General features: G+C 38.6%; 3 protein-coding genes and 1 pseudogene across 5 annotated transcripts; 3 read left to right on the top strand and 1 right to left on the bottom strand.

Moving 5' to 3' along the window:
* Window positions 1–3841: 3841 nt before the first annotated feature.
* On the bottom strand, window positions 3842–11582 carry LOC145895278 (uncharacterized). 3 transcript variants are annotated; one of them, XM_082984056.1, is made up of 21 exons: window positions 11234–11582; window positions 10939–11154; window positions 10754–10885; window positions 10510–10665; window positions 9548–9673; window positions 9199–9430; window positions 8924–9108; window positions 8497–8568; window positions 8233–8427; window positions 7829–7906; window positions 7578–7772; window positions 7361–7432; window positions 7111–7305; window positions 6528–6689; window positions 6192–6305; window positions 5954–6051; window positions 5714–5896; window positions 5117–5354; window positions 4992–5043; window positions 4821–4928; window positions 3842–4501 (listed from the first exon to the last, which is right to left on the bottom strand). In XM_082984056.1, exons 1-20 carry the CDS (start codon window positions 11258–11260, stop codon window positions 4849–4851), a joined length of 2808 nt encoding a protein of 935 aa, XP_082840182.1. In that variant the 5' UTR covers window positions 11261–11582; the 3' UTR covers window positions 3842–4501; window positions 4821–4848. The 3 variants fall into 3 exon arrangements, with proteins under 3 accessions (XP_082840182.1, XP_082840183.1, XP_082840184.1); XM_082984057.1 differs by having other exon boundaries at window positions 9548–9637; XM_082984058.1 differs by lacking the exons at window positions 10939–11154; window positions 11234–11582 and having other exon boundaries at window positions 10510–10675.
* A 2021-nt stretch (window positions 11583–13603) lies between these two features.
* LOC145895947 (receptor-interacting serine/threonine-protein kinase 2-like) lies at window positions 13604–15071 on the top strand. The gene is made up of 3 exons (XM_082984715.1): window positions 13604–13773; window positions 13849–14618; window positions 14992–15071. Exons 1-3 carry the CDS (start codon window positions 13604–13606, stop codon window positions 15069–15071), a joined length of 1020 nt encoding a protein of 339 aa, XP_082840841.1.
* A 1774-nt stretch (window positions 15072–16845) lies between these two features.
* On the top strand, window positions 16846–20271 carry LOC145895946 (uncharacterized; annotated as a pseudogene).
* A 418-nt stretch (window positions 20272–20689) lies between these two features.
* On the top strand, window positions 20690–22831 carry LOC145895945 (uncharacterized). The gene is made up of 4 exons (XM_082984714.1): window positions 20690–21084; window positions 21250–21392; window positions 22409–22459; window positions 22611–22831. The coding sequence occupies exons 1-4, from the start codon at window positions 20690–20692 to the stop codon at window positions 22829–22831; spliced, it is 810 nt and encodes a 269-aa protein (XP_082840840.1).
* Window positions 22832–25705: the final 2874 nt, after the last annotated feature.

Here is a 25705-nt window from a genome sequence, read left to right as displayed (position 1 = left end):
TCGAGGCAAATAAAAAACTAGTTGCGGGCATAAAAAGAATACATGACTAACAGAATTGCACATTTTTTCAAAATTTTATCCAATACATTTTTGCACGTGTTTCGTGTGGCATATTTCCAGTGACAAACAAAAACAAACAAACAACGTTCTCTTATGTTTTTGTCACTATTTAGGGAATACCCCTAAAAGTTTAGCACCATAGCGCCCTCTATGTTTAGCACTGATGCAGAAACGTTACCTTCGTTTTTACGTTTCAACGCCTTTATCAATTGTATCGATTTTCTCTTTTGTATAAAAATTCTTACGTGCAAAATGTATGCAATGATGACCAAAAAATAAATAGACTGAATTGAATTTGTGAATTTGTCTGTATGCGTTTACTGAACTCAAAGCAAAGTAAACGAGTCGATTTGTGATCACGCAGTTCATTGCGGAATGTTTGCTTTCACATTGATATTGACTAACAGTTGGTTGCCGCAACCAAGTTAGTTGCTCTTTGTTCAGTGCACGTGCCTTTTACTAGATATGAAATTAACCTTTGCAACACGTCTGTTAGCCTACTTCAAATATTAAATCAGTAGTTCTTTCATACAATTAACAGATGTGTGTGTGTGCTTCCATCTGAATGCAGTTCAGGATTTTTGAAATTTAGAAATTATTTTTTAACCTTCTGAACAAAAGTAGCTTTCTGGACAGATGAAATAGAAGACGACAACATTTGTGAAGAACCCCAGCAGGTAAACAACAAGAAAAAAAAACTTAATAAATAAATCTTGACTTCTGCATAAAATATGGGGATTTTTCCAACTGTAAACAATTTAGTTTATCGGTAATTCTTCGTAACCGTGCGGTTTCAACCAAGTCCAACTTGATTCAGTATTTTTAACTTTCAGATAAAACGAGAAACGTAACTTTACGGTGTGCAACTACCACTATTTCAAAACATATTGAAACTAATAAATATACATTTCTTTTTTACCAGGAGTAAAACAGCAATATGGACGACACCTACGAACACCTTGGTACAAAATTTCTGCTCAAAACTTTTTCTGGACATTCACACGTTTTTTTTATTCATGGGAGATTTGTATTTTTCTTAAATGAAGATATTTTAATTTAATATTTGGCATATAGTGTTGCAGCACATAGTTGTGTAGATAAACACATAGTTTTGTTCCCTGACAAGCCCAGCTATCACCTAACACAAGCTGTGTGTCAATAGCTTGTTCCAACAAGTAGGGAAATTTCAGTGAAGTAAACAAAGCGGTTTGCACGCAAAGTTGCGAAACGTTTGCTCTTACCATGATAATTTTTGACTTATGGACTCAACGAGTTTTGTTGTGCAAGGTTTAAACGTCCATATACTGACATTTCCCCTTGATATAAAATCTATGTGTATACAAACTTAGGATAACTCTTTGACATTGTGACGATACTATTACGTCATAGTTGTGATTGACTGCTACAACCTTCAATGGTATACAATTACAACAACCTACACAGTTTCAAAGCGTTTTGTTACTGGAATTTTGTTATAAAAGCCTGTTTTGCGCAGAGAAAACAACACGTAAGACCCCAAATGTCAGTGTACCGGTTTATGAATACATAGCCCAGAAGAAAATGAACGACAAAGCAATCTTCACAGGTACAAAAAATCTTTACAATACAAGACACGAATCCTCTTTGACATTTTTGTCTTGTATTATTTGCTATGGCTTACGCAACTCAGTAGTCGCTAAAGTTTATTTTATAAACAGCCGAGGCAAGTGTGGCTTACAAAAGTTGCAACTACAAGAAAAGGTTGGAATCCTTCTTTAAAAAAAGAGGTTCGATAGAATTATTATGTTAAGTTAATTACACAATGAGATAAACACAGCAGTTATTTCAGATTTAAACTTGCACAACACGCTTTCGCAACTTCTGAAGGTTCGGGGTCTAGCGAAAGACAGCTTCAACAGAGGAAACAAAATGGAAACGGAAAAATACACCTCTTACATGGCGAGAGAAATATGTAAGTCCAAAGAAGAACACGACAAGTACGAAAAACCGAAGGTGGAATTTCAGGTGACAGAAACAACTTGTCAGCATTTGTTGGAGTTTTCAATGCAGGAACGAGCAAACGAAAAATATGCAGATGCGGCCATATTTTGTATCGTGGCACTTCAAAGTTTCGACAAGTTAGATGATCGAAAGAATGCTGTAGGCGGGATTCAGGGGTGTTTAAATGAGTTGGTAGTGTTGGTGGAGCTGTTTACCAAAAACCAGACCACGAAGGACATGGCCAGAACCATAATCCTTCCATTTATGATAAGATCCACCAGTAAATTGCGAACGATCGGTTCATTGAACGAAGATGTTAAAGCACTTGTTGAAACCGAGTGTTTATATTGTGTTGGTCACGTTGAGTTTATGTTGGGTGACCTCATCAAAGCAGAAGCGACGCTGGCGACAATTGCGACCAACGCCACCCGCAGAGTTGAAGATCTTTCCATACTCGCTCGGAGTCATGAATTACAAGGAGATGTTTACACTAAAATGATCCAAACTTCAGTAAGATCAGGTAGGCCTAAAGTCAAAGATCGGAAACTCGGAGAGCCTGATTACAATTGTTATGATTTCTATGAGAAAGCTGAGCAAAGTTTGAACAGAGCAATAGAATTGTATGAAAGATGCGTCGATCGATCATCGATCGAAAAATTTCAATTGGAGAAAGCTTGCAAAGATAAACTAAGGGAGTTAAGTGAACAACGCTCACAGATGGACTACAACCTGTATGTTGAGATTGATCAGTTTCAATGTGTTTGCTAACGATCCTTTAACAATCTCGTTTGTACGAAACAAACACAGGAGCCGCTTTGTCATGCAGAACGTACAAAACTGTACAGAGTATTACATGAGATAAAACTGTAGTGTTTATGATTTTCCTTGTTGCATTTTATATGAATATCGTCATTTCACGTGTATAATAACGATTTGCCACTGCTCACCAAACGAATACTTCTTATCATTGTACGATTTCGTTAATCACCTGGTGATGTAGGCTTTGTATGTTTCGTATCAGCTGTATATTTTTTACTTTGTTTCCAGTTAATTTGTATTGAATGCGCTGCCCAATACACGTCTTTTGGTCCTGATGATAGCTTTATAGCAGGGGTGCTTATTACCAAAGAAAATCAAAGAAAAAGACTACGATGCACAAATAGTAGACTCTGAGGTTAAAAAATCTATTTGGGGGCTACTATTGCTTAACTGAGAAAAATTGATTGCAGCTGCATTAACAAAGCACACGGGGAGGTTATGCAAAGACTTACCTTAAAACTACCACAAAAATGCAAATGACAGGTCAGTTAAATAATTAATTTTTTTGCAAAATCCAGTACCATTAATTGTTGTTTTTTTAGCAAAATATTGACTAACCAGGGGGGTAGCTAAACAATTTGTCCAGAGACTATAATTTTGATCAACATTTGTAGAACTGGGATTGATGTTTCATAAAATCACGAATAATCGGCTACCGTAAACAATACATCTTCCCACAAATATAGCCTAAATTTTGAGCTACATTTTCACCAAATGTTTATCAGCACCCACCAGCAAGTAACTACCTAATTGAAATAGCCCCAAACCCCACTAAACTGCACCGAACACCCTAAAAATTCGCCATGACAACGCATGTGCGCTTATTCGAATGCACAATACACCCCCATGCATCACTGGTTTGCTCTGTTGCGTGCCCTTCCGTTGTGACAAAGGTCCACACGTTGGGCATTTCCCACCACCGAAACTTATTTTCACAGAAATACCAATATGCGTCCTCGAGCGTTGCCAACTGCGACCATCGTTGTAGGCGTTTATAAATCTATATTAGCGAAACTACAATCTACGGCTTTCACAAAATCAAATCAATAAACACGATTAACATACATGAAAGTCACGAAGGGCACGAAAAGACCACAAAGGCAATTTCAATAAAACAAACTGGATAATAAACAAACAACTTTTGTATACATTGCACAGGTAAACTGCTGAGCACCAACAGGAGGACAACAAAGTTCCAAAAACAAAGTATGTTTGAAAACGTATAAAAAAAGTGCAAAGATATGAAATAGAGAATATGTACATTTGCAAAAAAAATTATTACAAGAATGGAATCGTTGTGCAAAACACCAACACCAATTTTTTCTATGTCTAAACTTTTCAGTGTTTCTTAGACAGTGCTTGCTTTAGAGTATATTTGTCTTTCATAGGAAAGATGCCAGAAATATTTTGACTAAAATCAACGTTTCCATTCTTATGATATAAAGTTTAAGAGGTGGGACAACCCATAGTGATTGCAATAGAATGGGGAATGACATGCAGAATAGATTAACAAGGCATTGAAGTGCTTTGTATTTTTGTACATATTGATTTGAAGTGCTTTATATTTTTTCGTTACTGATGGTTCGTTTTGGTTCGAATTTACCTTTCTTTGCCTTCGCCTTAATTGTTGCCTACATTTGTTCTGAAAAACAATAAGATTTATTACGTGACAATCTTCAAAATATCTATATGTGCCAATTTTATTTATTATGCACATTTAACCAGGATAATCATACAGTGCTATTTTTTTCACAAAAATCCAAATTTTTTTTGTTACTTGCAAATAGCATATTTTTAGAGACAAGCTAGGCTAGAACAAAACAATATTATGGAAATTATTCAACTCAATGCCTATAAGATTTTTTTATTGTTCATGCAGCTTCAATTTATATTGTGTCAAGTAAAATTAAACTGTTTTTGTAGAATTATGTTTCATACAAGTGTATTTCAGCCTTACAAACCTTATTAAAGCCTAGTAGACGTCAGTTGTTAATTATTCGTTTTGTTAATTGAGCCTCCTGCTATATGAATGTTTGGGTTGTAAAATGTGTTGGCAGAGAACAGAGTATCTGAATATCACATTTTACAAGAATGAAATACACCCATAAACTAAAATATATACTTTATCATACTTGCTTGATGTAGCCTGTCATTTTTTGAATCAGATTGCTGTTTTTTCTCTTCCTGGATACAAATGTACATATGTAGAAACTTGCATGTTTCTATAGAGTGCTACAGAGATTATTTTCCAACTTACTTCTTGTTGTTTGTCTGTTATTTCAACTTTTACTTTAAAGTTTGTTTTGTAAAACTTTCCATTCAAATCCAGTTTAAGGTCAACTATTTCATCACCATTATGTGGAGCAAAATTGAAAACAACTTTGAGTTTTTCCAAATTGTTCAGGAAAATGTTTTTCAACTTGATGTCATTCTGATCAAAGGTAACTCGACCACTTTCACTTTCAAGTGTCAGCGTTGCTTCATTTTGATTCGATCTAGTGATCAAATTAACACAAGCATGTACAGAAATTTAATGAAATTTTACAATAGCTATGTCAAACTTAGACCATTTACTGAAAAGGGTAATGTTTCAAAAATATTGCTTAAAATTGTATTAGATTAAGTTGCTGTGAATATTGTATCAGATGTGGGATATTTAATCTTTTAGTAACTAAGGTGACTTTTAATTAAAAGTTTCAAATAATTACAGTAGATTTGTTAACTTTGTTGACACTACTTTAAAGCTTCAAATATAAAATGCCTTTTTTTAAAGAACACCGGACATGCAAGAGGAGATCAAGACCTTAAAGCTTTGCAAAACGATAAAATTAAAAACCATGATGTGATTTATTACCTCAATGGAAAACCAAACAAAAATTTCAAAGTGGGATTTGAAATGAGGTTAAATTTCAGTCTGTCACAAATGAGAAATTTCCATGATCTTTTTACCAAGTCACAATTTTCCTTTTCTGAAAATCCAACCAATACCATTTTCTGCTTTGACAAATTTGATAGTTTCTTGCTGACCACACGAAACCTAAAGTACGACACAAATTAAAAATATGTCTTTAACTTTATCTAATGTTACGCTCACCAAGTGAAATGAGTAACTTCAAATTTAAACTCTCCCTCACCACTATAGGTCAAACTTTTGTAATCTTTCCATGTTTTTCCATCATGGCTTGTTTCAACCTTTACATTGAGTATAATGGCAACATTATTTACAGCATATGTTATACAGAAACAGTTTAAAATTTATTAGGTCAGTAACTATTTAAATCTGAATCTACACGCTGGCTTTTGCCATACAAAGTAAAAGCAATTGCTCTTACCACAACTGGTTGGGGAGGATCTTCACACAAAAAGCATGTTGGTAAAGTGATGGTGACATCTTTGGTGAACTTTAACCCACTTGGTCCACAATACAACACTGGAGTAATTTCTTTCTGTGAAATAAAGTAAATGATGATCATTCATATCTGCTTGCCAATTATAGTCAATTATTTGATAATTTTCTGGTATTGATCAAAACAAGTATTAATTGTTTATACAAGAGAAAAAAACTAATACGAGCTTGTTAAATAAAATAATATCCAATGAAAACAAATAAGACATGGACAAGAGCGTTCTTCAATGTTTGTTTTTAATGAAAATATGCAACCACATACACTGTGCTTCGTATTTCCATAGTAGCTACGTAGACAAATTTTAGCATCTGTATCAAGTGCATTGGGAGGAATATCAACAACGCAACCCATCACTTCAAGTTTGCCACCTTCCACACCAACCACTGATGACTTTGTCTGCATTACTTTATATTCTCTTTGTTTCTGAAAAATTAAGTATTTGGTGAATTTTATAACTTTCAAAAGTCATTTTCTAAAAAGTCTTTCTTTTTTTCTTAAATTCCAGATTTAAGATTTGGTTTTATTACATAACATTTAAATTTATAAAACCCAGTATAGTCATTAGTGGGCCATAGGCATGTTTCATTCTCAACACCGACCAATGTTCTTGTACCACAAATTGTAAATAGGAATCTAATTAGTTATGGAAACTTTGCACTTTCTCGGTTTGGGTTGTTTTTTCATTCAGTTTCTGAACAAACATGCTTGGAATAATCTACATTATGCTTTCATATTTTTGACAGTTGTGAGAATGCCAATATTCATGACTACCTTGCTAACACCTTTGATAACTTTTCACTGTTAATTTACAACTTTAACAAGTGTCAAGTGGGCAATTACTTACAAGACTTCTTGTGTTTTCTTTCAAAAAGTCTTGACCAAGCTCAGTCAACCAATCCCTAATTTTACAGTCAGGTTTAAGATCAAATCCAGACGGAAAGTTTTTTGTCATTTCATTGTAAAATTGAAACGACCTTTCTTGGCACCGCCTTTCAACCAATTCAAACTGAGTTTCATCCAAATATTGTTCATTGAGTGCCTGAAAAAAATTCCTTTATGACAATAAACAGTTTCTGATGGGAAAAAAATCTTACTTTATGCATATTCTGGTTGTAGTGTTTTTTGGTATCTTCTTTGGCTTTACACAAAATGTTTTGCCAATGTTGCTAAAAATAATTTTCACTTTTAAACTCTTGGAAAAAAATCTCAATTTTTGAAAGAATAAACTTAGACACATATTTTGCTAAATCGCACTACTTCATGTCCCATTCCATTAGCACATTATTTCAAATGAAACAGAAGTTTACTCACCAAATATTCCTCATTCTTTTGTTCATACACAAGAAACTCCTTGTCCAGGTTTTCATCCAAGTGTTTCAAGTACTTTGCAACCAAGTCACTATTGCCAAAATTTAGTTTGCTCTCAAAGTTTCGCCGAGCTTCTGCTTTTAAAATGTAATGTTCCCCCTTGATGGAGGGTTGACTGCGACATTGTTCTTTGCAAAACTGCAGTAAGTTTAGAATCAGATCTTTGATGATTGAAAGAATTATTTATAACTTACCTTGTCCATTCGTATCTTGTAAATATTTATGCTTTCTTCTGTGGCTTTTAAAGCCACACTTGTGTTTTCTGCTTGCATCTAGATTGGTAATTTTAGTCATTCATGTTAGATGTGACCGACTTTAGGATTTCTCAAAACTTTTAGGGACAATTTAAACTTTTTAAACTTTTCTTAAATGGTACATTCAAGCTTGTCAGATCTACTACATTCCTGGTGCAATATACTGCATAAGCAACATGTGTTTAACTTGGAGTTGGCAATCATTGCTACCAATTCTGCTTTACACTAAGTTTGTATATTAAATTTTCAGCAGTCTTACTTACTGGTTTACTATGTACAAAAGAACTTAAATTTAGTACATTATTGCCAACGTCACAACCAATGGTTACATAAGTTTCTCACACCAGTTTCGCTTCATTGATTTGTTTCAACAAGGCAAACTGTAAGTCCATGTTTTTATCCAAACATTTGCGGTACTGGGAAAGCAACTCAACATCGCCAAAATTTGACTTGCTGTTAAAATTTTTCAGAACTTCTGCTTTTAAATGTTTGTGTTCTTGTTCAAAGTGAGTTTGGCTATAACATCCATCTTCACAAAACTGCAAGAAAAACATGTGTGTTATACATTGTTTTAGCAAATGAATAAACAAAAGTCATTTGGAAGTTACTTTTTTCATTTGTTGTTTATAGGTATTAATGCATTCTTGAATGAGTTGTTCAGTAATGTATTCTGCTTGTACCTAAACACACAAGAGAAGTTTCAAAAACTTTTTTATTGTATTCTTCTAACATAGGAACACAACTCACGTGTTTTTTTATTTGAAACATGACAAGGTTAACAACAGTATGGCTAGAATTCTTCTAACATGTTTTTTACAAAAAAAGTTACCACCCAAACAAAGTAAAGGGTTAACACTTTTTGAGCAGTTAAGTTTTGTATTGAAACAAGCATGTCATAAAATATCTAACTTGTCAAAAAGAAAAGTTACTGAACAAACAACAAACACAGTTTGTTTGTTAAGTATTAAATTATAAATAACATCATTTGTTGTATATTTTCATTTTTATGTTGGTTTGTGCAATCAAAGTTATTACCTGTGCTATCGCCTTAGCATCAGGCATTTTTCCGTTGTTCAGTGCTTTGAAGTAAGACAAGCTTAAATTAATAAGATCAGTTCCTGTAATTGGATTGCCGTTGACTTTTTTTATCACAACTTGTTCTCTCGAAAATAGTTTTTTCACAGCTGAATTGATTGTTTCAAGAAAATCCTCATCTAAATCTGTGACAGATAGAGAAAACAATGGTTGCATAAGTAATAACATCAGTAAATTGTATTTTATTTCGTGTGACAAGTTATTTTACAATTAACCTTTCATTTGAAGTTCATCTGAGTTTCTTTTTCTCTGAGACACACGTCTTCCTGGATATGGCATCAAACAACAAGAGATGTTTTCAAAATTACCACGCAACCCCTTCCAAACTGAATCAGCTTTTGATTTTTTTTCAATGTGGTGCGAGACATTCTGAAGATATTTCTCACCACCATTGAAACCCAATTCGTAATCTGGGTCTCCCCAATCACGAATAAGAAACATCAAGTGCTTGAAATATAATTAAACTTAGGTATACTCTAGAAAAAAGAGTGACGTAAAGAGAGAATTTCGTTAAAGAGAGGCAGATTTGCACAGTTTTATGTGACATAAAATAAAATCCCAAACCTGAAAGATGGGCTTTGGACTGGCAGTGTTGTTCATTCTCAAGATCTTATGTAAAGACAGGGCATCGGCATTTTCCACTTTTAAAATATTCTGTAAATTACCACTTTTAGAATGTTCTGTGAAAAGCTGTCAAATGTGATTTAATTATTACATGATAATATCAGTGAATTTAATCAATCATGCTATCGCAAAGTATGCCGCAGTAGGTACCGCTTACCGTTTGGTTAAGCATAGAGTTCCTAGGTGAACTTTAGTTTATTGTAAGTTTTTAGGTAAATATGCCTCAGGTCAACAGACCTGGATTCTTTGTACTTTCTCCAGTGATATAATATTTTCAGTCAACCGTTCCAATCAAAATATGTTTATTCTTTTAAGCCTTGTGAATCGAACCAGTATACGTTACAGAGTGAGCATTGCATGAGGCTCATAGTTTCAAATCAAAACAATTTACGCTATCACATGGCAAACAGGATTTCCTCAATAATTTCTTTGATGATTATAAAGTAATTGCACTATGTTACTCTGGGTGCAGTGAATAAATTTATCAAAAAACAAAACAAAATTTATTTCAAAAAAACATCTACAGTGCATAAATGGTTGTGCAGGGCATTTTTCTGATTAAATCGTGGTTTGTACAATGCAATGTTTTCTGATTAAATTATCCAAAGGCATGTAATGAATCTTAAATAGAAACAAATGCAAATCCAAAAATTCCAACTATATATTGAGTTGTCCAAACAATTTGAAACTAGTTTTATTGACAATTGTGCACTTAAAGTTATTCACATATAGAAGATAAACTGGTATAAAGTGGCTATTGGAAGCAGTAAGTCGATACCTAACTAAACATGTGTTACCTATAATTCAAAGTGGAGGCTCCAGTTTAAAAGAGTATAAACTTGACATATTAGGTAACAACTGAAGCTTTGCGACTAACAGAGGTAAATCTCATACACACTTACCTGAAGAAATTGTAAACTGCTATCGTTTATAAACCCCGACAGATTGTATATTTGAATCGAGCTCATCAGAGTGCTTAGAGCAAATATAAAGGAACAGTTTTGTACTGTGCCCTTCAAGCCAAACAACCCTTGGGTGTCCATAAGAAACAAAGCCACCTAAAAAACACTGCATGTTTTTGGGCTGCAAAAGATCATGTAGATACACTGCAAACACATATTTAAACATTCACTTTGTATATATTACTTTTGTCTTTGGTGTATCAATAAAAAAAGGTTCATCCCAAATCCATATTCCTTGTGTGTGGGCCTCGGAGCCACCTCGACATGGAAATCCTTCAACAAGTTTATCTTCTTTACAATCAAGCCACGAATCTGACTGTTGGAAACAACATTAAAAAAAAGATAAAATTAAATTTTAGACTGACTTACTTTGTTATTATTCTTGGCCCAAAGGTATCGCAGGAAAAAATTCAACATGAAGGATTTTCCTTTTCTGAGAATACCAGCAATTGAATAGATTGCAACCGGTGTGTTGGCCACGTCTGGTTGTCCGAATATTCGTCCAAGTTCACATTCATCGATTTCATAAATGTTGTCTTGTTGAGGAACTGGTCGTAATATTTGTACAGCTCCATGGGAACGGCTCTGAAAAAAAAAACAATTGTTCAACTACTACAACTTTCACACACAGAATAGTCCAATCAATAATCATAAATTACCCTACCGCAACCACAGAATGCATTTCGATCATCAGATGAACAATCACATAGTTACCATTATATAATATACAAAACTGCAACTACATCCATATACAAATGGACGTGCAGAAATAATTCGCGTTCAGTTAGTGACATGCTAAGTACAAGCACTTAATTGTTTATTAATCAAATGGAATTTAGCCACAAGTGCGAATCGGATTGGTTAATAACCCGCAAATAGCTGGCCAATGTGTTAGGTCTTCAAGATTTCATAAAACTAAATAGCGCTTTGTCAGACTTCTATAAATTTTCTACTGAAAACTAATCTTTTATTTCAAATCAAGAAAGGTTTGCTTTTGCGCACCATTCCATTGTTTGATTTGTTCTGAAAATATGGGGAAACCCCAAATTACGCCACAATCAGACACCTCACTACATGAGGGCGCTATGGCCACAGCATAACTGTTTTTATGAGGGGAAGAAGAAAACACATATGCTAAATGCAGTTTACCAATGAAATGCATGTCTTGCTTTAACAAATTTTACACGAAATACAAACTTGCGAACGACAATTCTCCAAAAGCCGACGATTTGGATGTATACGAAGACTCGGTAATTACCTGAAACTCCCAAAAAAGATATTAGCGAAGATTGTGACAATCCGTTATGTAACAATACAGCGGTGCACTGTGGATGTGATTCGCTAATTTTCAACCCTGTTTTAAATATTCGATAGACAAGTTTAGCAAGTTAGTGAAGGAGAACAAAAAATTGCATCAGACAACGAATTTAAACAAGCAAAGACTTCATATTATTGGTTCCACTTTGCTTATCATATGACTATTGTGACACGGGGCCTGACGGCACTATTGGTTGGAAATTTATTGCGTATAGTGTTTCCACCTTGTTTTCTCCGTCAAGTTGCACCAAGTTTAGTAGCCCAACGGATGACGGTGATTGTATAGTCACCACAAAGTGGAAGTCTTTGCTTGGCCGTTTGGTCGGCAAAGTCGTCTGATAGTCACACCAGCTGCACTGATAAAACCTTATAGGTCGAAACAGTGGCCATCTGTATGCAGCTTACACAATTCGTATTATAGGCTCCACTTTGCTTAACAGAGAATGACGTTGTATGCAGTAACGTCAGCAGGTGGACAGGAACAAAAAGTCGTTATCGGAAAATTGCTGGTTTTCTAAATTCTCGTTTACAATTTCTTGGCACTGTGAAGTTTTTGTCACTCCCAAAGTCATTTTAACGCAGTTCTTATTAGGGATCGTTTGGATTGAATTTAAACTCTTGAATCTAAAACAGTTCGCTGTTGATATCGTGCAGTTTGGTCTTTATTATCCACCATAAAAATGATGCTATGGCGTTCAACATTAAGGTGAAAATTAGGGAATCAAATAGACATTTGAACTGTGAAGTTTTCAAGTTCCAAACAAACGCAGTAAGTTTGACACTCAGCAAAAAGGGACAAGTTAGTCTCTATCGCCGCTGGTGCCATCACTTTTTTATTTGTATTCCCGCTAGGAGCGCTGTCGTCGTTCTGTTTTAAACGCGTGCCAGATGACTCTTCGACCTCGAAAACAAGGTGTTTGTGTGTGGATTGGATAATAACTGGGGTTAGCAATTTGGTTGGCAGGAATTGTCGGTTAACTTGTCCCCTAAATAACCGCATAGACCTACAAGCAATAGAAGAACAAAAAACACATAATTGAAGAGAGATATTCGTTACTCCCTTTCGTTCCGTTGCATCACTGGATTCTCCCTTCTCCATTCATTAGCCAAATCGCCTTCTCTAATATATATGACACTATGGGATCATGGTATCATAGGAGAATGCTATGAGAATACATGCATATCACATGTAAACATGAAAACATGGCTAAATTTGCTACGAGACTACAATGCCTGGTAAAGTAATAAAAGGTCAATAGTTGTTACGTCACAGGTGCCAAGCTGACCGCTGTGTTGTGGGCAATTTCTAATAGGTCTATCTGAATTGTTGCTGTGAGTCCAGGAGAGGTTTGAACTTACATTCCGAGGCACATAGGGCTAACTGCTCCACCTGCTGTTAGAGGTGTTGCCAAACGACACTGGTGCGCAAGTGCAACTTGCCAGGCGTAGATTTGGATTGGGGTCGGGAGTTCAAACCTCACAGGGAGCGTTTTAAATCTTGATACGACTTGCGGACTAATGGCTTACATCCACCTTGTATCGCAATAACACTATTACTTAATAGCGCAAAAGATTTCGTGTCTCGGTCTTCGTGTTGTTTGACTTTTTTGTGTTTGTCCGGTTGGACATATTTGAATTGTGGGCGCAACTCAGGTGGCCTTCAGTTAAACCCCATTACGTAAAGCAATTAGGCGGTAACAACATTACAAGCATCGAGATGAAATGTTTTAATGTAAAAAGTGTCCGAAGAGTGATTTCGGAGTCAGGAAGTTTATATCCTGGATCAGAAGGTGTTGTAAATTTGTGCCATCACGAGTTGTATCAGTATGTTGCAGTTAATAGTATTTCCATTGAAGAAAAAGATGAAAGCCAAAGCCGTAAAAACAGGTAGGCCTAAAACCTAAAATCAATTACGTACCGGACCAAAAATATCAGTATTTCATTTGTCAACTATATTTTTAGAGTCCTTCGTTTGTTCGATGTTTTGCATCAGGCTAACTACGACCGTATTGTAAGAGTTTACGGTTACACGCAATGGAAATGGGGTTTTGGGGTTATCACTGAATACATGCCATTCGGAACCCTCGAAAATCTGCTTTTAAACCATGCAGTGGAAATAGATGATCCACTCCTGCTAAGAATGACCAGCGATGTCTGCGACGGTCTATCATACCTCCACAACACAAGTGGTTACAGGCAACTAACAAAGAGTGACTTAACACCTGCAAATATTTTTGTTTCACTTGAGTTACGTTGCAAAATCGGTTACGTCTACGCCGACGGTAATAACGTGCGTACACAAACCGTATTCACGTCTCCAGAGAGGATGGCGAACGTCAAATTGCCATCAACTGTAAGCGAGGATATTTACGCTTTTGGCATGGTCCTGTTTACGACGACAAGCCGACAGATGCCATTCGAAAACGACTTGGACATCCGAAAACTTATGGATAGTTACGGCATGGAGCACCCTAACATTAAATGCATACAGGCAAGTCCCATCAAGAACGAGCTGAAGAAAATGGTGTTGCAATGTTCATCACACATCCCAGAACAACGACCATCGATACAAATTTTACAACAGACGTTGTTTAATTTGTTAAAACAGCAGAGCCTGATTAACATAAGCAAGGCGGTCTGCAAAGTTCATGAAGGCCTCTCAACACCGGATTTGCCAATTAAACCTGATGCAAGTTGGCCTCCATTAGATGAACAACCAGTGGTTTCAATGGGTATGCGTTTTTTTCTTATTACTAAAATGATGTTGGAAAGTCCGAAAAATAATGTTGGCCATTTTCCAACTGCTGGTGAACGAATATTTCAAGAACAAAAAGTGATAACTAGGACTCGCCTAGATTTCTACTTAATCATCCAATCAAGATGTTTTTTTTGAATATATATATTTCGCCTATGCGGCACCCTCAGTATTCTAAAAACAACAACAAGAATAATCGTAGTGGTTAGCATCAATAGCACACATCAAGACTAACATCTTCAAGAACAAAATGTCTTTTGACTGATAGAGGTTGTTCAGTCTGGTAATCTTGCAATCCTTTGTTTTCCTGTACGCTTTTAACAAATGTTTTTGCCTAAATTATTTTCAAGAACCTTCAGGGAAGGATTATACACACGACAAGCCAGAGGATTCAAAGCTGGTGGATTCCGAAAATCCTTGCTGTCAGTAAATTTGCTTGACTTTATTTAGATGAAAACGAACTTGTGGGGTGAGCTAACAAGCACATAAGTTTTATTTAAGCCCCAATTGAAGTGTTGGCCGAAGTTGATACTGACTGACGTAAAGGCTTGGTACGAGCTACAGAATTATTAACTTCGCTTGGCGCTCCCACAAATTTTGTACTGATATTGATTTGATAGTCGCACGTTTGTATTCTTAAGCCACACCAGCACAGACAAATCTCCACGTACAAGAATGGGGTTTAGTTTTAATTGCTTTTATTTAGTCCACTAAAACTAAACCAATTTTGACCATATTCATATTTTCTTCGCTATTTCAGATTCAATCGAGTCCGACGCTGACCCGACAACAAATCAAACGTAAGTGTAGATAACTTTCCCTCTCATTGCGAAACTCATCTAAGCAGAAAGAGGAGAAAAATAAACAAACATTTATGAATTGTTATTCCTCATATTTTCTCCAAACATTAATTCTTTCATTTTGTTTTCTAGAAACGCCTACGTCACTGTCGATGACGAAGTAACGCAAGGTACGATGTTGAATTTCATTTTGCAGAAACTCGTTTCGTTGTCTTTAGCAGTCATATAAACAACATTCATTCTCTAAGGTTACCCTGTGGTTTATGTTCGTTACCTTTTAACGCTTGGTTTTGACCATTAAACGTTAAACGTATAAAATCCTGTAGTTAATTTTTTAAATCTTTTAAAGATGAACATACATACGAAACACCTGAAGATTCCAACGAAGTGGATTTTAGAAAACCTTATCAAGGTATGGAAAAACTGGGACTAAAAATTTATTTGTTGACCCACTCGTATATAAATATATTTTACTCACACTCCTAAACAAAAAGCCTAAACAAGTGATTGACTGACAAACAAAAATAACTTGGATAATTGGCAAGAGATTGATGAATATGTAACTTACACTAAACCACTCCAAACGTTTGCTTTCCTATCAAATAAATTGTTGTCCAAATGTTCGGCTCTAACTGCTGATACCATTGAAATCGTATTGATAATGTTTCGAATTTTCTTTCCTTCACGTCACCTTTCACTTTGGTTAGTCATTGTATCTATTTCATTGTTTTCACCTCTCTTGCTGGCACCTTGTAATTTCACTGTTTTCTTTCGTTGTAACCACTTATTTATTATATTGTTTTACGCACGTATATCGCTTCTCTCACTTCACTTTCACCACACTAGTTTATTACATTCGTCTCCCCTTTCCTATTATTTTACGCTCCGTTTATTTTTGTATGCCCCGGATGTGCCGCGTGTCGGAAAGGCGCATCCTGATTGGTTGGCGATTGCATGTAACGAACGATTTCCCTAAAACGAGGAGTCTCCTTCTGGGCGTCGTGTAGTGAGCACCTCTGTTACGGTGTTGTGGATAATTGTGATCTTGGCCAGTGTCATTTGTACTGTTTTTATTCGTTTTATAGTTGAACACGACGTCCAATAAGTTAAATCAGCCTGGGTTACTTTGGCTTCGTGGTGAGCCGTTGTTGCAGGGTTCTGGACAGTATCAGAATTAGGGAGGCAGTTTTGTGCAAAGTACCAAATTAGGTAGAAGGGTTAATTGGGGGATAACATCGCCACCCAAAAACATCTAACCGCTTAATTGCAAAGCTGCCGAAATAATTCCGTAACAACTTGGCGAGCACGCCAGGACCCTGTCACCACACCCGGCTGGTTTTACTGGGAAGACTCCCCACGTGTACTTTGGTTTTATGATATTTTAAAGGTTGGTTTTTCTTAACAATGGCTTTTAATGTTTTAATGCAACCTCCGCCTTTACGGCCGGGAGCTGACCTAGGACAGTATTTTAATGTATTTGACTCATATTGTATGAGCGACGAGGCCTCAGAAGAAATGAAACGACACCTGTTCCTGGCAAGCATTGACAACGACTTGAAATGGACAATACAAGAAAAAAACTTGTTCGAGGTTTCCGACAAAGACCTCTGCGCCAAAGGGCTACTGGTCAACACGCAGAGCGTCAACGCGCCGAGCTGATAAGGCGCGTGCAATTACCTGGCGAATCAGCACGTGAATTTGTTTACGTCCTACAGACACTGGGCGATGGTGCCCACAGCAACTCCGCTGACGCGGCCCTTAAAAATGAGGTTCTGTATTACCTTACTGCAAGGCTTGCAAGACCGGCGCCTCGCGGACACGATCCCGATCACCATCAAGTATGAGCGATCATTCAGAGCCGCAGCTCAAGTCGTTGTCAATACGCAAACACCGAGCTTTGTCCAAGTCGCTGCAGTGAACACAAAAGCATCAGAGATGGAATTAGTGCTAAAAAAGTTAGAAGACATGGAGAAACGGTCCAAGGAAAAGAACACACAACTCGAGGACACCTTAGCGGCGCTACAAGCTCAAGTGGATGCCATAAAGCGCGAACGACCACAATACAACAACGTGCGAGCACGGACTTGCTATGGTTGCGGTGGACTGGGCCATATGAGGCGCGACTGCCCGCATACGGGTATGCGCACAAAGGACGTCGACACGAGACGTCAAAACATACCATGTACATCTGCGTTTCCCAGATCGATTCGTCGCGAACCGGAGATAAAATGTCACTTCGACCAAAAACGTATAACTCGAGATGCACCCAAATGTTTGGCGCCAAAGTCGGTACAAAAACCCGCTACACCCGCCGCGCCGTTGCGGTTTGTCAACCTACTGGTCGACCGGACGAGGATGTGTGCGTTGTTGGACACCGGGTCCAGTGTCTGCTTGATTAATAACCTAAAGTGGCATTCCTTAAGCGCCGAGCATCACGACCGGGTAAAGAGGTGCTCAAAGAAGAACTTGGTCGGGGCTGGCGGACACCAATTGGCGGTAAAAGGCTGCGTCGAGCTTCCCCTCCGAGTGGGAGGATTGATGACTCACGCGAGTTTTTACATTGTGGACAATCTTACACACGACCTTATTCTAGGATTAGATTTCCTCCAGTCAAACAAATGCCAGATCTGCTACGAAGCCAACGTGCTAACAGCAGGGGATGCAAGCGTGCCACTCTCGCATTCTCCGGTGCCGTTGCCACAACCTTCCGAGGTGTACGTCGTCGACGATGTCACCATCCCCGCGTTTACCGAGGTATGTGTAACAGCAAACTTTTGCCAAAAGCCGCACACCAGGGAAACCCCTTTTCTAACTGAGAAGATAGACGGGTTTGTGGAAAAATATGGGTTGTTGACGGCTACGAGTATAACAATGGCGCAGAGTAACACTGTTGGGGTCTATGTCGCGAATTTGGGGGACGAAGCGGTAGAAATACCAAGCGGCTCAATGATCGCCCAGGCATCGCCTGTTTATGCCTTTGGCAATGTCGAATGTCCAATGTCTGGCGCATGTGTGGTAGTCGATGGATCGTCGGCGAAATGTAAACACCCGGATTGTTTTGGCGGCTGCGCTGAAATTTGTTCGGTGTCACCACACGAAACAGCGGATAACCGTGACCCGTTTAAGTGCATTATAGAGCAAGCTCAGATCGGAAACCACCTAACTGAAGAACAAAGAGGAGAGCTGTTTGCCCTTCTTCGCGCCAACCAGGACGCCTTCTCAACATCTGACGTTGACCTTGGACGCACGGATGTGGTGCGTCACGTGATCGACACAGGAAATAACGCTCCAGTGCGACAGCCACCCCGCCGCATGCCCCACCACAACAAGGCGAAAGGGGAAGAGATTTTGGCAGAAATGGACAAACAAGGACTGATTCGGCCGTCTAAATCGCCGTGGAGCAGTCCGATCGTGTTGGTTCGGAAGAAATCCGGTGAGACTCGTTTTTGTGTCGATTATCGCAAGCTAAACGAGCTAACTAAAAAGAACAGTTACCCGATCCCCCGGATAGACGACAGCCTTGACCAAATGTCGAACGCGGCGTATTTTTCTACGCTAGACCTGAAATCTGGCTATTGGCAGGTCGCTATGGATGCCTCTTCGCAAGAGAAAACTGCGTTTACCAGTCACGTCGGCCTGTTTGAATTTAAAGTAATGCCTATGGGTCTATGCAATTCGGCAGCGACCTTTCAACGCTTAATGCGCATGGTATTAAGCGGGATCGAGTGGCGGGGTGCCTTAGCGTATCTGGATGACATTATTGTTTACTCCAATACTTTCGAGCAACACTTAAATCGACTAGCTGACGTCCTAGAGAGAATTCAAACCGCGGGGCTGACGTTAAAGCCGTCTAAGTGTTCGAATTTCAAAGAGGAGGTGGCTTTTTTAGGTCACGTGTTGTCGAACGGAATACGATGCGACCCCAACAAAGTACAGTCGGTTTCCGAATGGCCAACACCGCGTAATGTGAAAGAGATCCGGCAGTTTTTAGGCCTAACATCTTACTATCGCAAATTTATTCGTGACTATGCGAAGATCGCAGGGCCCCTCCACAGGCAGACAGAAAAAGGAAAGCGGTTCCAGTGGGGCGACCAATGCCAGGAGGCCTTCGCTCAATTGAAACGGTACCTTACGACCGCTCCGATCCTTTGTTACCCTAACTTCAATAAGTCATTCATACTTGACACGGACGCATCCGATACGGCCGTGGGATGCGTCCTTTCCCAGGAAGTTGACGGTAAGGAGTGTGTTGTGGCTTATGGCAGCCGTACCCTAAATAGGTCAGAGCGCAACTACTCCACCACGCGAAAAGAGCTGCTCGCCATAATATTTGCGACCAAGCTTTGCCGTTGCTATCTCCTTGGTCAAAAATTTATGTTACGGACTGACCATTCCTCGTTGTGGTGGCTGTGGAAGTCAAAAGAATTATACGGGCAATGCGCGCGCTGGGTCGAACATCTCTCCGCTTATGATTTTGATATACATCACAGGGAGGGAAGCAAACACCGTAACGCGGACGCACTTTCCCGTCTATACTCCCTGGAGGATGATCCAGAATGTCCATACAAGATAGTGGATGAAGGCCGAGGGATTGAACAGGTTAACGCCGTGGACTTGAAAGCAACCATCGGATATGAACAGAACGAGCTGCTGGAGCGGCAGAGTAACGACCCGGAGCTAGCTGCCGTAAGAGAATGGGTCAAGAGAGGTATACGCCCGAAATTTAAAGCGATCAAGCGAGAATCCGCCGCGAATCGCCACTACTGGTCCCGCTATAGTGGCTTGTTACTGAAGGCGGACATTCTTTGCTGCCGCGGAAACTCCTCTTAGGAGGATGATTTAAAAATCGTTTTGCCGACAAGCCTTGTCGGGGAAGCGACGTCCAGCTTACATGATGATGTACATGGAGGGGGACATTTGGGCATTGCCGTGCCAATACAACAAAAAGTCAACACAACATTTTCAAGCGCCGCTTATACCTTCGCATGAGGATAAACCCATGCAAAGGATTGAAGTAGATGTTATTGGGCCACTACCACTTACCCGTTCGGGTTACCAATTTATACTGGTAGCCTGCGACCTTTTCACGAAATACGTTAGAGCGTGGCCGATGCGACACCAAACCGCAAATGAGACCGCTAGCTTGCTTTACCGCAATTGGTTTACGGTGCAAGGCGTCCCGGAAACGGTCCATTCCGATAGAGGGACAAATTTTGAAAGTCACCTGTTTTCCGAGCTGCTGCGCCTGATGGGCTGTAAGAAAAGCCGAACTACGTCATATCACGCGCCCGGAAATGGCGATGTCGAACGTAATAATAAGACCATAATAACAATGATAAGAAATTACATACAGAAAGACGAACGACGATGGGACGAGGCGTTGCCAGGAGTAGTCGCGGCTTACAACGCAAGCGCCCATGAAGCAACGGGAGAAGCTCCGCACACCCTTCTGACCGGCCGACCGTTGCGCCTTCCGGCAGATTTATTGGGATCCCTCCGAGAAGATTCAAGACGATCTTACGGAGTGGAGATCGACCAGTTACGCGACGGCCTAGAGCTGGCCGAAGAAATTGTCAGGGAAAGTCTTATGACACAGCGCAATCGTATGGAAGACCGCTACAACTTGCGACAACGGGGAAAGCCATACTCGATGGGAGACTATGTGCTGTTAACGAACCCGGTCGTTCCCGTAGGTCGGTGCAAGAAATTGCAGTATCCCTACAAAGGTCCGTACCGAGTGGTCGAAGTACGCGGGCCTGTGAACTATGTCATTGAAGATGGGACTGGTAAACAACAGACTGTCCATTTCAATCGGCTGAAACCGACCACAGATACATTCCCAATGCCCGCTGAGCAAACGGCGGAACCTCCGCAGACTGAAGATCAACAACCTACGTTGGTGTATGTATTTAGGCCAAATACAACCCGAGTGGACAATGGAGAGGTATCGAGTTCACCGGATAATTCGGGCGGATGCAGAAGGTCTACACGGACCCGGCGCCGGCCAGTTCGATTCTCGTCGGAGACACACGTGTAGACCAATGTCCAACAGGAGTAGGACAATTCTTGGGTTGGGGGGAGTGTTACGAATTTTCTTTCCTTCACGTCACCTTTCACTTTGGTTAGTCATTGTATCTATTTCATTGTTTTCACCTCTCTTGCTGGCACCTTGTAATTTCACTGTTTTCTTTCGTTGTAACCACTTATTTATTATATTGTTTTACGCACGTATATCGCTTCTCTCACTTCACTTTCACCACACTAGTTTATTACATTCGTCTCCCCTTTCCTATTATTTTACGCTCCGTTTATTTTTGTATGCCCCGGATGTGCCGCGTGTCGGAAAGGCGCATCCTGATTGGTTGGCGATTGCATGTAACGAACGATTTCCCTAAAACGAGGAGTCTCCTTCTGGGCGTCGTGTAGTGAGCACCTCTGTTACGGTGTTGTGGATAATTGTGATCTTGGCCAGTGTCATTTGTACTGTTTTTATTCGTTTTATAGTTGAACACGACGTCCAATAAGTTAAATCAGCCTGGGTTACTTTGGCTTCGTGGTGAGCCGTTGTTGCAGGGTTCTGGACAGTATCAGAATTAGGGAGGCAGTTTTGTGCAAAGTACCAAATTAGGTAGAAGGGTTAATTGGGGGATAACATCGCCACCCAAAAACATCTAACCGCTTAATTGCAAAGCTGCCGAAATAATTCCGTAACAATAACGTTTTCCACCCGATGGCAAATATATTATTTGAAACTTTTTTCACACTGACGTCACAATCGTGAATGTATATGCAAGTTTTTTGCAAAATTTGTTTGTTTGAGTAGAAATACCTAACTATGCCATTGTATTCGCTGAAGGGAAAATCGAACTAAGCAGAAATACATTTAGAGGTCGAAGCAACCGCCCTCCCCATTGCCGCTACCCCACTGAATTTTTATTAAAATTTATTATTGTTTGTAATCACTTAGAGAACAGCGCAAATATACGAGATGCCAAAGATGTAACGAAAAAGCCAGAAGGTAAGCGACAAGAAAGGTTTAATCTAAATCTGAAATTATTAAAATATCAATTTAAATGACCACGTGGCTTAAATTGAGTTTCCCCGTTTACTGGCGGTAAATATAGTTTTGAAAGATCAGTTAGATATAATTCATTCAACACTGTGGTCAGGCTCGTTGAAATGCCCTACGAGACACAACAACTACGAGAAACCGGTAGGAGCTCATTTCAACGAGCCTGACCACAGTGTTGAAGACTTGAGGGTCATGGTGCTACAGAGGGTTAAGAGAAGAACTAGACCAGCGAGAGAGACGGCAGAACAACGCCACATCGAAAAATTTGACTCTATCAACCACGGTCTCAATAGAGACTGGGGCTTTATGAGTCATTAAACGCACCAAGAAGTTGCATAGATACCTTAAAAAAATGAACGACACTATAGGGGTATAACCAATTACATAAAACACACACGACAGAATAACGGTTGGTATATGTATGCGTCCAACAAATTACTTTGTAAAAAGAAAAAAAAATTCCTGCGACAAATTCGCAAATTTTTTTTGTTAGGTCACGGAATTTTGTTCGTCCAATACCTGCAGTCCGGAAAAACTTACAGGCAAGTTGAAAACAAGTAATTGCGAACAAACGAACAACATTTCAGCTCTTGCATTTTTGATCACAGAAAATTAAACAGACAATTACCGAAACTGTGCGAAAGGGCGCAACAAAACTTACAGGTAAATCATAAAGTTAGTTCGCAAATTGCATAGCAAAACTTTTGAGAGAATTGCACTTCATACTGTAAGTTTGTGACTATCTTTATCCTATGATAAACCATTATCGTCCAATGAATATTTGCGGTTGACATCATCCTCTGCCTGATCCCATGCCATTTTGTAATATGTAAATCACATGACAATTCATGCCGACAATCCGTGACTAACAGCATTACGTGAGAATAATTCTCCCATCATATCATTTCCTGACCGCTTTCTAACCATCTGTTAATATCTCAGGCGAAGCGACAAAAAACGATAAAAAAGTGACAACTGACGACAGTACACCTGTCGGGGGTATTAACATAGTCAAATGATTCTTTTTTTTTGAAAATTGCTATTTTAATATTTACAAGTAGCACTGAAGAATAACTTAGAAGTTTATTAGTTTCGTGAATTACCGACTGTTATATCCACGACAATTACTTTTGCAATAGAAACGACACATTTCTTACCATCGCGGGACACCCAGAAAATATCGGTCTCTTCCACCACCGACGGCTTTGGTAGCGATGAGGACACTTGGAATAGTAAATATAGCACCAGTTTCCTTATAAAACTTTTGTAGTACACCTACATTTATTTGCAACATTAAGACATATATTCAATCCAACTATAGCGATATTGCTGAGCAATGTACACCACGTTACACCATAATTATTTTAAATTGTGAGCACAAAGATACTGGCTCAAATTACATGCTACCTGTTTTCTTTTTTTAAATGTTTTCTGCAGTATGGGACAGTCTTCTTGTTCTCAGAATTATGCGTAAATTCCTGGTTAGTGATCCTAACACGAATTTTTTTATACAGTTCTGGAAGCATATTGTGGTTCATTTCGACACTTTGTTATTCTTTTTATTTATTATCATGTTTTTAAGGTTTTTCTGATTTTGACGCAAGTGCTTGTGACGAAGCCCATGAGCAAGAAGAATCTTGGGAGGATAAAAATGGTAAAATACCCTGTGGAATTATGTTACACATTTCAGATTAATCTACTAGAGCAATACAATCTGTTTGCAAGTAGAACTGATTTAAAAAAATCTGTCAAACTGCTGTTAATTGCAATAAAAGATGAGCGCAGATTTTCAATGGAGCGTATATGAAAAACAAAAACCTGTGATAATTTTAGTCTGAGCGTAAATTTTCACTAACATTGAATTCAAAGCTCTTTCTTTTACTCAAAACCTGACAAAAACCAAACAAAACAGAAAACAGCCAGCGTGTTAATTGCAATGAAACATTCGTCAAGTTACCAATTGAAACGGCAGTATCAGCAACTTTCCCAGGTATGACAACATTTCTCTTGAGTTTCAACGTTATCACACCTTTGTTTAACAACCTGTGTACTACACAGGAAATACGATTAACACAAATGAGCATAACGATTTTGAAAAAATGCTCTTTGTCACTATCTAGTGTTCAGAAAATCGTTACGAATATTCGGTAACAAATTTGTTACAAAAATTGTTAAGAGAAAAAAAATTAAAAATTACTCGGAAACAATTTTGTAGTTTCAAAACAAAATTCGTTTCGGCGAAACGGTTTTGGAAACGATTTTTTCAATCGCAACCATTTTTACTATTTACCTTCGTCTCCCCTCCCTTTCCGATTATTTAACGCTCCACTTATGTTTGTATGCCCCGGATGTGCCGCGTGTCGGGAAGGCGCATCCTGATTGGTTGGTGCTTTTAGTTTAACGAACGATTTCCCTAAAACGGGCGAGTCTTCTTCTGGGCGTCGTGTAGTGAGCATCTCTTTTACGGTGTTGTGGATAATTGAGATCTTGGCCAGTGGCATTTTCTACTGTTCTTATTCGTTTTATAGTTGAACACGACGTCCAATAAGTTAAATCAGCCTGGGTTACTTTGGCTTTGTGCTGAGCCGTTATTGCAGGGTTCTGGGCAGTATCAGAATTAGGGAGGCAGTTTTGTGCAAAGTACCGAATTAGGTCGAAGGGTTAATTGGGGGATAACATCGCCACCCAAAAACATCTAACCGCTTAATTGCAAAGCTGCCGAAATAATTCCGTAACACTTATTTGTATTCAACTCAAAATTAACTGAAAACCAAATAAAAAATATACAACTGATTCGAAACACACATGTATCACTAGCGGGTAATGAAAGAAACTTGAAGCAGATCGAACAACAATGTACACAGAATTCATTGGGTGACCAGATGCAACAATTTTGTTTTAAATAAAATGATCAAGATACATCATCATCATATACATAAATCCACCTAATTACTTTAACACAATGCAACATGCAAGGCAAATATTAAACATTTTATTTTTATTTTATGTAATCTATACAGATATTTTTTATTATCTGCGAAAAAAATTTTCTCTTTTTTCTCATAAAGATATCGGTTTGTTTATTATTTTTCTATTTGGCCCCGGTAGTTTTTCGATTGACGCATTCGTCAAACGATAACTTTGGTGAATTGATTTCTACTGCAACCCCCGTTGAAAACCCGACAACACCAC

Source organism: Ascidia mentula, chromosome 3 (genome assembly GCF_947561715.1).
Source record: "Ascidia mentula chromosome 3, kaAscMent1.1, whole genome shotgun sequence".
Classification (NCBI taxonomy): domain Eukaryota; kingdom Metazoa; phylum Chordata; class Ascidiacea; order Phlebobranchia; family Ascidiidae; genus Ascidia; species Ascidia mentula.
The sequence above is the reverse complement of the archived record's forward strand: the minus strand, read 5'-3'. Positions and strand labels throughout refer to the sequence as shown.